The sequence below is a fragment of the Gracilinanus agilis genome, chromosome 2 (genome assembly GCF_016433145.1).
Source record: "Gracilinanus agilis isolate LMUSP501 chromosome 2, AgileGrace, whole genome shotgun sequence".
Classification (NCBI taxonomy): Eukaryota; Metazoa; Chordata; class Mammalia; order Didelphimorphia; family Didelphidae; genus Gracilinanus; species Gracilinanus agilis.
The window spans coordinates 169,667,836-169,683,647 of record NC_058131.1 but is presented as its reverse complement, the minus strand read 5'-3'; the positions used below and the strand labels follow the sequence as shown (position 1 = coordinate 169,683,647).

Sequence of the window (15,812 nt, the reverse complement as noted above, 5' to 3'; positions counted from 1 at the left end):
GAATCGTTGTGCGCATGCGCATGTTGCTTCTCGGGCTCCCGGCCGAGTCCGGTATGATGGAGGAAGCGGAGGCGACAGAGCACTGAGCCGCAGCGGAGGACAGAGACTACATGGATTCGTTCTCCAGCGCCTCGGGGCGCCGGCGGCGGAGGCGGCGGCGACTACTAGGGCTTTTGCTGCTTGCCTGCCTGGGGCCAGCCTTGGGAGCGGCGCAGGCAGGTGCGTGGCCCCCTCTGTCCCTTTGGGGAGTGTAGCTTTTGCTCCCTCTTTCCCGAGGGTGCAGGGGGCGCGAGGCAGGGCGCTGGAGCTTGAAGCTGGACTAAGGCTGCGCTTGGGACAGGCCTTGGGGTCGCTGGGCCGGATCCATCCTACCCCAGGCTTTTCTCTCTACCCTTTAACTTTAAACCTCCTTTTGCCCCTGGCTCCCCAATCCCCCCACTTTATTCCAGGCTTCCACTTCTCTGTACCCTGGGCTGCTCCCACTACTTTCCCCGGGAGCTTTATCTTCGCTCCCCCCGTCACTTTACCCCAGGATTTCACCCCACTTATCTGAGCTTCACTCTCTCTTTACCCCAGGCTTCCACTCCTCTGCACCCCGGGGTTACACCCACCTCAACACTAGGAGTTTTACCTTGGTTTCTCTCCCCCCCCCTCCCCCCCGCCTCACTTTACCCCTCAGTACCCCGGACTAATCCCAACCCATTACTAGAAGCTTTATCCTGGGCTCCCCTGCCACTTTATCCCAAACTTCCATCTCTGTATCCTGGACTTTACCCCAGGCTTCCACCCTTCTTTACCCCTTTCCTGCCCCTTTACCTCAGGCTCCCACCCCACTGTGTCTGGGCTTCACCCTCTCTTTACCCCAACCTTCCACCTCTACAGCTCCTCACCACTTCTTTACCAGGCGCCGTACCTAGGGGTGTCATCCCCTCCTCGCTTTTATCCCAGACTTTCACCCCTTTACCCCGTGCTTCCTCCACATCTTTACCAGATGCTTTACCCTAGGCTAGCCCCCCTCCTCCGCCAACCTCCATTGCCCCGGGCGAAACACTTTTTATCCCTGGCTTCCACCCCTCTATATCCTGGGTTCCTCTCACTCCTTTATCCAGCGCTTTACCCTGGAATCCCCACTCACTCCTTATCCAGGCTTTCTCATCTCTGTACTCTGGGCTCCTGGTCTTTGCCCATGCCTTGCTCACCTTTCTTTACCCAGGCTCCCACCTTTTTTACCCCAAAGATTTCCCCCAGGGTTGGCCTCTCTCCTCTTTCTTTGCTGTTCTTGGCTCAGACCCACCTCCCCAACCATTCTCCCCCACAATATCTCCTCTGGGCCTGAATTCATCTGAACTCCCAAGGTCAAACCCCCAAATCAATGAGTTATACTTAAGGTCTGACTGGAGTGTAAAACTATATCTAGAAATAAGGACCTACTGGCATTGGTCCAGAAAGTAGTTATAGGTTATGTGGCATATGATATGGGATATGGGTTATAGACCTAGAGGTATGACTAGTGATTTGGGGGTAGGGTCTCTATACATATTTCTAGTTTGGGATATTAAAGACACTAGAAGGCTAAAAACTAGTAAACAGAATAAAAAGATCAGGTATGATTTACTTGATTTTTTTATTTTCAGTATTTCTCTTTGGAGTTTAAGTGCTCAGTTTCTATAGTTTAGCAATCTTTCACCAGTAAATTGATTTTTGTCTTCCTTTGAGATTAGCTAACCCTGAGAGTTAGTCATTAGTGCCTTGGCTTTTTTCTGGAAATGACTCTTACTCTTTTGTTATTTCATCAGGTTCCTCATATGCACTGGGATAGTGTACCTTCAAAAACTTTTTTTTTAAACCTCATACGTTAGGATGTATTTGTTTAAATACAGTACACTGCTATCATGGGAATTGTATTAGGTGGTGATGGGAGCCATCAGTGGAGACTTGAGCTCATGGGAACATAATTTGTGCTTTTTTTATCTCAATCCAGATTACTCTTTAAAAAAATAACTGAATTTAGTGCAGGCTAGAAATTTTGGAATATTTGAGTTCTCTTCCAATTACTCTTTCCAAGTACAAAGTCATCAATTCATTTCTTATTGCCATTTTAGGCACTTCTGAGGCAGCTGGTAGTAGGGTGGATAGAGTGCTGAACCTAGAATCAGGAAGATCTGAGGCCTACTCTGGTTTCAGACTTTTACTAGCTCTATGGCCCTGGGCAAATCACTTAACCTTTGTTTGCCTCCTTTTTCTTTTCTGTAAAATAAGTTATAATACCAGCCTTGTTGTGAGTTAAATGAGAATGTAAAGTACTTAGCACTGTGCCTGGCACATAGTAGGCATTACATAAATGCTTATTTCAATACTTTCCTCTCCCATTTTACAGATGAGGAAATTAAGGCTTGGAGAAATTGAATGACCTCTTCTCAGGGTTGCATAGCTAGTTTAAAGTCTGAAGTGAGATATGAACATAGATCTTCCTGACTCCAACTTTAGTTAGTGTTCTACTTTTCTAAGCCAGTCTACAGCAAGGTCCGTTGGGCTAGATTGCAAAGAACTCTAAATGCTAGATAAAAAAGTTTATATTTGATCCTAGAGATAATAGGAAACCACTGGAGAGTAATGATAATAACTTTGACAGAAGTAAGGAAGTTTGTAAAGGAGGTGGATTTTGCATGAAAGATGTATTTTGAACATGTTGATTTTCAAATGGCAGAAACTTCTCTAATTTGTGAGGAGTAAAAATTTGATTCCAGGTAAGAAAGGCTGCCAATAAACAATTAATGGTTCAAGATCTCTCTTGATGGCCAGAGTAGATTTATCTAGAGTCTTGACTCATTTAAATAGAATTCTGAAAGCTCATTATTCAGCTCTCCCCTGGACAGCCCAAATATCTCTGATTAGTACCTAATAAGGAGGTGGGCTAATATTTTCTAGTCCTTTGCTGATCCCCTAATGATGGTGGGGTGGGGGATGGGAAGTCACATGCCTGATCACAGGATTCCAGTGTCTTTGCTGATCTAGATAGAGAAATCAAGCTTGCTCTGGTTAAGTTTGACTTCCATTGTTCATCCTAATGGAAGAAGTCTATGCCCTGCCTTGCTGACCCTGGACCTGTTTTCCATGAAACTAGTTCTGTTCACAAGAAAGGATAGAACTTAAATTCTCAATCCAATTTTAGAAGATGCTCTGGGGCGAGGAATATAAGAACCTTCCTAGGTTTGTCAGGACAAAAGAATGAGGAAGAGGCTTGAACATAAAATACAATGTTACAGAGCAATATTAGAAATCAAATGATACAATATTAAGAATAAATCTTCTCAGATTTGTAATTTTCACTTTTTTGTGGCAAGTCTTTCCTTATCAGATCCAGTTAACTGAGATTTTTTTAAACAATATACTTATAATTTCAAAATTGCATTGTAACCAAATTTGTGATTTGTTATCATACATGTTTTGCTTATAACTTTGCCCATACCATTGTAAAGAATTATTTATGACCTCACTGTAACATGGTATCTTAAATATTATTTTCACTAACCATATAATAATAGCATTTATTTAGCACTTTAAGATTTGTAAAACACTTTTATGTATTTGCTCCTTTGAACCTCACAACCACCCTGTGAAGTAGGTGCAATTATTTTTTATATTTTGCAGATAAGGAAACTGAGACTTTCTGTTTCCTTGGAAAATGACTTCCTATGAATCACACAGCTTAATAAGTAGTAAATGTCAAAGGCAGGATTTAAATAAGATCTATCTGATTCCAAGTCTGACACTATTGTGTCACCAAGCTCTCATTACTAATGGGATTTGGGGAGTATTTGAAGAAATGTCTGAAAATTAAATGTGTATTAAAAAAGACAACTTAAAAAATAAGTATGAGTTTTTTGTACATGAATGTGAAATCCATACCCCTTATGGTTCTGATATTGTATTTTATATAATCTATAATTCTATAATACTCTATAGCTATTTTGTACAGATATTATGCCTCGCCCCCCTCCCAACCTGACTAAATTGTACATCCTCCTTATCTGCTCTTGTGTGACTCTGGGCCAAAGATTTAGGCTTAATCCACAGGTTTCTGCCTCATAACTGTTCAGAACAGCCTATTTTTATGCTGACCTCTGCTGAATCAGCACAGCATGCAGCACATTCATACTAAAGCGGAGGTTATGTCAATGACATGACTGGCTATGGTAGAGACCAAGATACAAGACCAAAACACTCTGGACATTTACTTGAGTCAGATGATACTATACTACTGACATCACCTTTGTAAAACAGTGCAATATAATGAGCCACTCACAAGGGTAGGGGTCTTCAGTTGCCATCCAAAGTCCAGCTTTATTGTGAGACTGTGTCTCTCTCCATAAACCTATTTCTTTTTGGCTTGGAGACTTGGTTTTTGCTTTTTGTGTCTTGGCTAATAAATTTTTGTCATATATGATAAGTATTATCTGTTGCTTATCAGTTATTTTTAATAACATACTACACAGAAGAGTGCATTCATTGTGATGTTTGGCATGACTTCCATTTTAAAATGGTAATGACCCACAAACGGGTAAAAGGCTGACAAAGGCATGTTTATTTTTAGGTATTTGATTGTGAAAAGCCTTACTTATTGAGTAATTCATTGCAAAATTCTTTAGAAATTAGTTTTACCTCAGTGTATGGGTTTATATTTTCCACTATCCAGAGTTGCTTTTTCTTCCATGTGACGTTTGTCTTTGCTTCTGCTAGTAGTTTTTCACAGAATCAGAAAAATACCTTGAAGGTTACCTAGTCTTACCTAGTCTAGTCTATTATAAAGAATCCTCTTTCAACATACCCAACAAATAACTAGTTATTCACCCTTTGCTTAAAGACCTCCAGGATAGGGGAACATACTACCTCCTGAACCAATACAATACAAGCCAGAGTTGGCCTCATTGCATCTTACACACCTTATTGTCCTGAGTTCTACCCTCTGGGACAAAAAGGTTTGAGTCTTCTACATGATAACAGTTTTAAAAAATTTGTTTATTCTTTTTATTTTTAACATCATTTAAATATTTTTTGAGTTCTAAATTGTCTCCCTCCAATTTATCACATATATGAAATCATGCAAAACATATTCCATTTTCGTCTATATGCATCTCTTTACTGGGACAAAAGTAAAACAGCCCTTCCTTTGAAGGGAGTTTACAATCTAGTGAAAGGAGGTAGCATGTACAAGTATAAACAAAATGGATACAATCTAATCTTAGGAGGTAGATTCTAGCTGTGATTTGAAGTTAGCTGGGAAATTTAATTGGTAGAGCTAAGAAGGGAGTGTCTTTCAAAATTTAAGGGTTGGGAAGTAGAGACAAAATATCAGATATGAACATCAGCTATCTGGTCAGTTTGCAATGCTTTCCCTCCTTACTGTGTCACCTCTTAGTTTCCCTGACTTCCTTTAAGAGGCAGCTCAAATCTTTCCTTCTCTACTAGAGGCCAGTCCTGCTCCCTTATCCAGAGCTGATAGTGCCTTCCCTTCTGAAACTACCTTATGTCTAGTTTTTTACATGCTGTCTCTTTTAGAATATGAGGTCCTTGAGGACAAGGGAAGTTTTTGGCCCTTTTTGTATCCCCAGAGGTTATCAGAATGCCTGGCAGAGAGGGAACTTAATACTTTCTTATGCTTGAACCCAAGTCTTTTTTTTTTTTAATTATTTTGGAGAGTCTTATCATTCTTAGAAGTGAATAACTTTTTATTTACTGGTTAAATAGATATTTGGTTATCAAATTGAAGAATGAGAAGAAGTATTTTAGATTACATGTTCAAGAATTAAGAGAAAAAGTCCAAAGTCATTTGAAATCTCTTTTTAAAAAAAAAAGCTTTTTTGGTGGTATATCCTCAGGAAGGAAATAGCTAAATCACCTTTTTCCGTTGTTATTCCATGACTGAGGATGTTACTGCTTAGTGATTAGAAATTCATTTTTACTGAGGCAGTAAATTTATCTTGGCAAGTGAAAATGAACTTTAATTATGCTCTTTTATAAAAATTACTTGTAGCCATATTATTACCTCACCATAATATTTGTTTTAATATCAAGCTATGAGCCTCAGACACATTTAATCATATTTATAGATAGCCAGATAAGATTTCTATCTTATATATAAAAAAGGTACACTAATCCACTAAGGATGGTGGAAAAGAGCTTCAGAACAAACTAGTATAAGAATTAAAACTATCTTAAGAACCAGTAAGAATCATTATAGTATAGGAAGTAGGAAGAGTACTGGTTCTAGAGTTAGAAGACTTGGGCTGCATTCTAGAATTGGACACTAATTAGCCCTTGAATGTGTGGCAACTCTTTGTACCTCTCTGAGCCTGTTCCCTCATCTGTTAAACTGGAATAATAATACTCCATAGGCTTGTGAGGAGAGTGCTTAAAGTAGTATAGGAATATTACTGGCAGAATGACCTAGGAGGAATTTGCCACAGTGTAAACACAGTATCAGTCTGTCTTAAATTTTTTTTTTTTTCATTTGTTTAGGGTGGGAAATGAAGAATGAGAAGATACTCTGCTTGAAGTATTAGGAAATGTTAAATACAAAAGATTTCATGAATAAGTGCAAAGTAAAGAAATATAGTATTTAGTAATGCTTGGGATTGCTACTTTGAGGTTGATACATACTTTCCTTCAATACATTAATTTGGTTTAAATTGTTTTGAAGACTTTCACATATTTATGTCCTTTAAATTTAATGTTTAAAATGTTTATACTAAGATTTTTGTAATAGCCTTTAGTTTTAGGGTATGCTTTGCCTTATTTTGAATAAACATTAATTGAACATTCACTACATGCAGGTAGGAACTATAACAGACTGTGAAGAATATACAGATAGCTAATATGAATTCTTTCAGGGGACTTATAATCTTGGAAAGATGAAATGCTTATACTAATAACAATAGCACAAAGTAATATGCAATAGGTGTCATATGAGTGGTCCAAATTAAATGCTTTGAATCAGAGAAAGAACAGATTGCTGTAGATTTGAGAGAAATCTTTAGGAGATATAGTAAACTTTTTTTTTTTTTAAACTCTTACCTTCCATCTTGGAGTCAATACTGTGTATTGGCTCCAAGGCAGAAGAGTGGTAAGGCTAAGCAATGGGGGTTAAGCGACTTGCCCAGGGTCACACAGCTGAGAAGTGGCTGAGGCCAGTATCTAGGCCTGGCTCTCAATCCACTGAGCCAACCAGCTGCCCCCTATAGTAAACTTTTTATCTGTTCAGTGACCCTTCATCCTTCTCAGACCCTAAGGCTTGTAGCAAGAGACTGAAAGCCTTGGTTTTCTTTTTCCTAAGCTGAAGTAAACCTAGAGAAAAGGTATACCTTATTCTACTTTGTTCTACTTTCTGCCCTTCCCATCCCTGCTCTGACCCAGTTCACCCATTATCTAGTCCATTCCATTGAGCCATTTTAAACTCTTTTGGTAGAACTTTATGTCTGATTTGCTAACCTAATGTCTCTCAAGGTTCTGACCTAGGCTATCTTCGCTGTATAGTGTATTCTCTTGTCCTCAGTTTCCATAGATTAAAAAAACGTATCTGTTCATTTGATCTGTGTATTTAACCTTAGTCTCTCCCTGGAACTAAAAGCCAGTGTTATCAACATACAATTGGACAATTTTGTCCTGGATATCCCTTAGGCATCTCAAAATCAGCATGTAGAAAACAACTCATTATCTTCCCCAAAAACATACCCATTTTTTAACAGGCTACTCCTCATCCTTCCAGTCACTTTCAACCTTAGCATTATTCTTGACTTTTTTCTCTTTTACTCATCTCACATATCCAATTAGTTGCTAAGTTCTATTCTTATCATTATATCTTATGAGTACACCTCATTCTCTCCATTCACACAGTACTCTGTTCATACCCTTATTACTTCTTGCCTGGACTACTACAGTAGTATATTTTATTTATTAGTTCATTTACTTTATTTTTTCAATTAATAAGCATTTATTTTTTCTCCTTCTCCCCTATCTAAGTTGAGATGTAGTGAAATAAAGGTAGCATTGGAAAGTTGAGATATTCTAATAAAAGCTAACATTTACATAGTGCCTATTATGTACCAGGTACTGAACTTCTTGAGAAAGGAGTGAAAGTAAATGAATGAAGTAAATCTCAGAGTAGGAAAAGTTGCTGTGAGTGATATGGTGGTAGAGGGAGAATCTGTAAGTTGCAACATATAAAGTAATTTGCACCTTGCTCCAGTGTATTGGGAAACACAAAGGAAAGGGCACAATCATCATTGAAGAGATTCTGGCCAGTGATATTTCTTCTGGTAAGATCCAAATTTCTGTGAGTATAAGAAATTGGAAAGAAGAGCTTAAGTTACTAGTGATCTTTTAATTGCCAACTCTTTTTTCAATCTTCATCCTTTACTTGTTGTTTCCCTTCTGATTTTGGTTGCATTGTTGTTTTTTTTGTACACAAATTTTTTAAATTTAATATAATCAAAATTATTTATTTTACATTTTGTAATTTTTTTCTAACTCTTGTTTGGTTTTAAAAATTTCCCTTTTCCATAGATCTGACAGGTATACTATTCTATGTTCACCGAATTTTCCTATAGTTTCCTTCTTTATATTCAAGTCATTCACCCATTCTGAATTTAGCTTGGTGTAGGATGTGAGATGTTGATCTAAACCTAATCTCTTCCATATTGTTTTCCAATTTTCCCAATAGTTTTTGTCAAATAGTGGATTTTTGTCCCAAAAGTTGGGCTCTTTGGGTTTATCATAGACTGTCTTGCTGATGTCACTTACCCCAAGTCTATTCCACTGATCCTCCCTTCTGTCTCTTAGCCAGTACCATATTTTTTGATGACGGCTGCTTTATAGTATAGTATAATATATATATTTTTTAATATTTTTTATAGTATAGTATAATATCTGGTACTGCTAGGTCACCTTCCTTTACTTTTTTTTTTCATTATTTCCCTTGATATTCTTGATCTTTTGTTCTTCCAAATGAACTTTGTTATAGTTTTTTCTAATTCAGTTAAAAAGTTTTTTGGTAGTTTGATAGGTATGGCACTAAATAGGTAAATTAATTTGGGTAGAATGATCATTTTTATTATGTTAGCTCATCCTACCCATGAGCAGTCAATGTTTTTCCAATTGTTTAGATCTATTTTAATTGTTTGGAAAGTGTTTTGTAGTTGTGTTCGTATAATTCCTGTGTTTGTTTTGGTAGATAGATTCCTAAGTATTTTATATTGTCTAGGGTGATTTTAAATGGTGTTTCTCTTTCTACCTCTTGCTGCTGTGATGTGTTGGAAATATATAGAAATGCTGATGATTTATGTGCATTTATTTTGTATCCTGCAGCTTTGCTAAAGTTGTTGATTATTTCTACTAGCTTTTTAGTTGATTCTCTAGGATTTTTTAAGTAGACCATCATATCATCTGGAAAGAGTGATAGCTTAGTCTCCTCATTGCCTATTTTAATACCCTCAATTTCTTTTTCTTCGCTAATTGCTACTGCTAGTGTTTCTAGTACAATGTTGAATAATAGAGGTGATAGAGGGCATCCTTGTTTCACGCCTGATCTTATTGGGAAGGCTTCTAATTTATGCCCATTGCATATGATGCTTGTTGATGGTTTTAGATATATACTGTTTATTATTTTTAGGAAAGGTCCTTCTATTCCTATACTTTCTAGTGTTTTCAATAGGAATGGATGTTATATTTTGTCAAAGGCTTTTTCAGCATCTATTGAGATAATCATGTGGTTTTTGTTGGTTTGCTTATTGATATGGTCCATTATGAGGATGGTTTTCCTAATGTTGAACCATCCTTGCATTCCTGGTATAAATCCCACCTGATCATGATGGATAACTCTCTTGATCACTTGCTGGAATCTTTTTGCTAGTATTCTATTTAAGATTTTTTGCATCTATGTTCATTAAGGAGATTGGTCTGTAGTTTTCTTTCTCTGTTTTTGATCTACCTGGCTCTGGCATCAGTACCATATTTATATCATAAAAGGAGTTTGGTAGAACTCCTTCTTTGCTTATTATGTCAAATAGTTTGTATAGTATTGGAATTAGTTGTTCTTTGAAGGTTTGATAGAATTCACTTGTGAATCCATCAGGCCCTGGTGATTTTTTTTCTTAGGGAGTTCTTTGATGGCTTGTTCAATTTCTTTTTCTGATATGATATTATTTAAGTATTCTATTTCTTCTACTGTTAATCTAGGCAATTTATATTTTTGTAAATATTCATCCATATCCCCTAGATTTCTATATTTTTTGCCGTATAATTGGGCAAAATAGTTTTTAATGATTGCCTTGACTTCCTCTTCATTAGAGGTGAGGTCTCCCTTTTCATCTTTGATACTGTCAATTTGGTTTTCTTCTTTCCTTTTTTTAATTAGATTGACCAGTACTTTTCCAATTTTGTTTGTTTTTTCAAAGTACCAGCTTCTAGTCTTATTTATTAATTCAATAGTTCTTTTACTTTCAATTTTATTGATTTCTCCTTTAATTTTTATAATCTCTAATTTGGTCTTTAGCTGGGGATTTTTAATTTGTTCCCTTTCTAGTTTTTTAATTAGCATGCCCAGTTCATTGATCTTTGCCCTCTCTAATTTGTTAATACTTGCACTCAAGGATATAAATTTCCCCTTGAGTATTGCCTTAGCTGCATCCCACAGAATTTGATAGGATTTCTCATCATTGTCATTCTCATGAATGAAATTGTTGATTGTTTCTATGATTTTTTCTTTAACTAACTGGTTTTGGAGAATCATATTATTTAATTTCCAATTAGTTTTTGATTTGCCTGTCCATGTGCCCTTAACTAATTATTAATTTTATTGCATTATGATCTGAAAAGGTTACATTTATTATTTCTGCTTTTTTGCATTTGTTTGTCATGTTTCTATGCCCTATTATATGGTCAGTCTTTGTGAATGTACCATGTGCAGCTGAAAAGAAGGTGTATTCCTTTTTGTCCCTATTTATTTTTCTCCACATATCTATGAAATCTAATTTTTCTAGGATTTCATTCATTTTTCTTATTTATTTTTTGCTTTGATTTATCTACATCTGAAAGAGGGATATTTAGATCTCCCACTAGTATGATTTTACTGTCTTATTTCCTTCTTGAGCTCTGCCAGTTTCTCCTTTAGGAATTTGGATGCTATACCATTTGGTGCATACATATTGAGTACTGTTATTTCCTCATTGTCTATACTGCTTTTTATCAAGATGTAATTACCTTCCTTGATTCTTTTAATCATATCTATTTTTACTTTGGCTTTGTCAGAAATCATGATCGCCACTCCTGCCTTCTTTTTCTCATTTGAAGCCCAAAAGATTTTGCTCAAGCCCTTGACCTTAAACCTGTGTAGGTGTACCCACCTCATATGTGTTTCTTGTAGACAACATATGGTAGGGTTTTGGTTTCTAATCCACTCTGCTATTTGCTTCCATTTTATGGGTGAGTTCATCCCATTCACATTCAGAGTTATGATTATTAGTTGTGTATTCCCCAACATTTTGGTATTCTCTCCTAGTTCTACCTCTTCTTATACTATTTCCTTTTTAAACCAGAGGTTTGTTTTAGACCAGTCCCCCTTCTCCCCTCCCTTGATTTACTTCCCTTTCCACCCCCTCCCTTATTATTCCTCTCTTTTTATTTTTTAAGGCCTAATGAATTCCCTCCCCTCTCTCCTCCCTTCCCTTTTTTGACCTCCCCATTCCCCTGCTCCCCTTGATTAATCCCTTCTGACTTTCTCAGTAGGGTTAGATAGAATTCTATATCCCAATGGATATAGCTGCTCTTCCCTCTCAGGGTTAATTCGGCTGAGAGTAAGGTTTAAATATTACCTCTTAATGCTATCTTCCTCTCCTTTTTATAATAGTATTCATCCCCTCCCTTCCCATGCCCTCTTTGTGTGGTATAGAATATCCTATTTTTCTTATTCATTCAAGTTTCTCTTGGTGCCATCTACTATTCACCTCCTTTTTCCCATCCCCACCCCCGTCTCATCTTAGACCATTTAGTGCTCCAATCTCTCCCTGTGAATAATTCTTCTAATTACTATAATAGTGAATACAATTTTTGAAGATTACACCTAACATTTCTCCATATAGGAATACAAATAATTTGATCTTATTAAAGCTCTTAAAGAGGCAAATTTAAATGTTAAGAGTTTTCTTTCTTTACCCTCTGTTTCTTATTTTCATTTTCTTGTTTCTCTTAGTTTTTGTGGTTGGATATTGAACTTTCCATTTAGTCCTGGTCTTTTCTGTGCAAATACTTGGAAATCTTCTATCTTGTTGAATTGCTCATACTTTCCCCTGGAAGTATACAGTCAGTTTTGGTGGGTAGGTGATACTTGGTTATAGACCCAGTTCTCTTGCCTTTCTGAATGTCATATTCTAAGCCTTGCAGTCTCTTAGTGTGGAGGCTGCCAGATCCTGTGTGATCCTGATTGGTGCTCCTTGATATCTGAATTGTCTCTTTCTGGCTTCTTGTAAAATTTTTTCTTTTCCTTAGAAGCTCTTGAATTTGGCTATTATATTCCCGGGGGTTGTTTTTTCAGGGTTTAGTGAAGAGGGTGATGTATGGATCATTTCACTGTCTCTATTGCCCTCTTGTAGTAGAACTTCAGGGCAGTTTTGCTGAATAATTTCTTTTAGTATGGAGTCCAAATTTCTATTAATCTTTTTTTTTTTTTTCAGGAAGACCAATGATTCTCAAATTGTCTCTTCTAGATCTATTTTTTGATCTGTCAATTTCTCAGTGAGATATTTCATGTTTCCTTCTATTTTTTTTAAACCCTTAACTTCTGTGTATTGGCTCATAGGTGGAAGAGTGGTAAGAGTGGGCAAGTGACTTGCTCAAGGTCACAGAGCTGAGAAGTGTCTGAGGCCGGCTTTGAACCTAGTACCTCCCGTCTCTAGGCCTGACTCTCAATTCACTGAGCTACCCAGCTGCCCCCATCTTTCCTTCTATTTTATCAGTCTTTTGACTTTGCTTTATTTGTTCTTGTTGTCTTGAGAGATCATTGGCTTCTACTTGCCCAATTCTGGTCTTTAGAGACTGGTTTTCTGCTATAACCTTTTTATTTTCCTTTTCAGTTTGGTCTATCCTGTTTTCCAGCTGTTGATTTTAGTCTCCAATTTGCTTATCAGTTCTTTTGATTTGGATGGTCTTTCTCTAATTGGGAGTTTCTGTCTTTTAACCTGTTAATTTCCTTTTGAGCTATTTCCCACTTCTCTCACCAAATTGCTTCCATATTTCTCATGATCTCAGATTTGAACTCTTCAGGAGCTTGTGACCAATTTTCATTTTTTGGGGAAGGTTTGGATATGATTACTTGTTTGTTTTCCTCTGCTGTTTGCTCTGTTGTCTGGATTTTTTTTGTGTAAATGTTGTGGAGTGTTAAAGATTTCTTTTTGATCTTTCTCTTTTGGGGTTCTTGTCTCTGGCTTGCCGTTGTTAGCTGGGTGCCCTCTCAGCTTTATCCTCACGCCCAGGGTCTGTCTGTGCTCTTTAAGCTCCTGAGGTCTCAGGTCTAGTTGTTCTCAGGATCAAGCCTCTTGATGGTCCCCTTGCTTGTTCCTCTACCTGAAGCTCCTTTAACAGTCTCGGGGTGCTGCTTCCACAGTCACACACTCCTCTGCACTGGGTCCCCACCCAAGGTCCGTGTCTAGGCTCAGGGTCCACGTCCGAGCCTGAGCTCAAGGTCTGTGTTCAAAGTCTGGTTCTTTAGCCTCTTGGGGTCTTAAGTCTTGCTGCTCTCAGGAGCAGGCCCTGGTGAGCTGCCAATAACTTAATGAATGCCCCAAACTTGCTCTAACTCATGCGCTGGCTTTGGCACTGTAGGTGGTGGTGGTGGGGCGGGGGTTGCTCAGCTCGTTTTTTAGTGAGAGCTGTTTTACCCCTTTATAGCATGGAAATGCCCCGATTCCACGTACATTCAACGCTGTGCCCTGTTGTGGGGTCCCTTCATTGGTCTGGATTTGTTTTTATGTCTTCCTGAGAAGTTCTATATGTGTGGGTTAGGAGAGGTTAAGCAGCTGCCTTTTACTCTGCCGCCATCTTAATCCGGAAGCCCTACAACCTCTTCTTTGTCTCTTGCACACAGTTCCCCTTTTTTTGAAAAAAATAAGTTACATGTTTAATGCCATTCAACAAAATAATGACAGATTGAGTACAAAGAACCCAGGTCTCTTAACTCCCATTATACCACACTTCCTGACAGGTTAGCTAGCTTTGGACAGATACATTTATTACTGACTTTCAAAGTCATGCTCCCAAGGAATGTCTGGATCTCTGAGGTTCAAGATACTCTGTGGGTCTTTTTTTTTTTTTAATATGAAAAATTTAATTTAATTAATTAAATTTGAGTATTTTTACATGGTTACAAGATTTATTTTCTTTCCCTCCTTTTCCCCCACCCCCTCCCATAGCTGACATGCAATTCCACTGTGGTTTATATGTGTCATTGATCAAGACCTATTTCCATATTATTGATACAATTCCTATTTTGGAGAGGCATTAGAGATCCTGAAGAGTGGAGAACATGTCTAGTTCTTCATCTTGTGGGTCACTTAACCTGGATCCCACATTTATTTGTCAAACCATGACATTTCTTTCTCTCTCTAATGTCCCCCTTCCACCCCCCCCCCCCATTCTCTTTTCCTACTCAACCACCAGCCTAGTTTAGTGCTTTGTTACTTCTGAGTCAGTGTGATACAGTGAAAAGAGCATCAACTTTGGAGTCAGGATATAGGTTCAAATTGTTCTCTACCTGTGTATACGCTTAACCTCTCTGGACCTCAGTTTCCTCACTTTTAAAATGATTTATATCCTCCTTCCCTTTTTTCTTCTCTCTCTCCCTTCTTTTCCTGTCTCCCTCCCTCTTTTCTTTTTTTCTTTCCTCCCTCCTTTTTGTCACAGGGCTCTGGGGACCTCTCCTTTTAATAGAAGGTCTGCCTTGAGACCTTCCCCCCTTTTAATGAGGTCAGGGGTTATTTCTGTGATGGGCTCCCCACAAACTTCAAGAATTACTTAGACCCTGCTAAGAATGACCCCAGGCTGCTCTTTGCTATGCCTGGGCTGGATTTAGAACCATTGGTTCTGGAGGCTACTTCTGGTTCTGATTCTGAGAATGTACCCACCTAATGCTTCCAGACTTCTCTCCCAAACTGGGCTCAGGGAATCTATCCAGGGGTTAGTGGAAAGCTCTTCTATAACCTAGCTTGAGTGGAGAGTGCAGTGCCGGACACCCTACCCCAGTTTATCTTGCAGCAGTGGGCCATGAAGAAAGCTTGGACTTGTCTGGGCTTGGGTGCTGCAGGGTTTGGGTGGGAAGTGGAAGTAGGGCTAAAACAAGCTTCCTGGGGCCCTCTACATACAACTGTTTTGTGTTTTCTTTATACATGCTTGGGCCTGTCTATTCCAGAATCTTTTCAGGATATTCAGGTCCCTCTCTGACTTTGTGGGTGGTATGGGAATATAATTGTGATGCTGACACTTAGTAGAGGTGTATGAGGGTATGATTGGTAGAGCAACTGGGTTCTTGCAGTGATCTCTCTCTCTTGGGGTTAGACCCCCTCCCTCTATTATTGAAATTTAAAATCATACGTGCTTGACCATTGCTATCTCAAAATGAAACCATTTCACAATTATTGTGTGTCTCAAGTAATTTGTGCACAACCTTGGCTTTTTAATTCTACACTGCCCTCTGAGCAAAGTCTACAATAAAAAATTACTGGCTACTTAGTCATTGAACTTATCTCTTTGATATTAGGGTTTTATGT

The 15,812-nt window shown here is 38.1% G+C and overlaps 1 protein-coding gene across 1 annotated transcript in view; it reads left to right on the top strand.

Annotated features, from left to right (window-relative positions):
• The first annotated feature begins 110 nt into the window (after positions 1 to 110).
• Positions 111 to 15,812, top strand: part of ADAM9 (ADAM metallopeptidase domain 9) — a 123,104-nt gene continuing 107,402 nt past the window's right edge. Inside the window, exon 1 of the mRNA XM_044659538.1 lies at positions 111 to 219. Within this exon, the coding sequence (XP_044515473.1) occupies positions 111 to 219 (109 nt within the window). The remainder of the gene's footprint in view (positions 220 to 15,812) is intronic.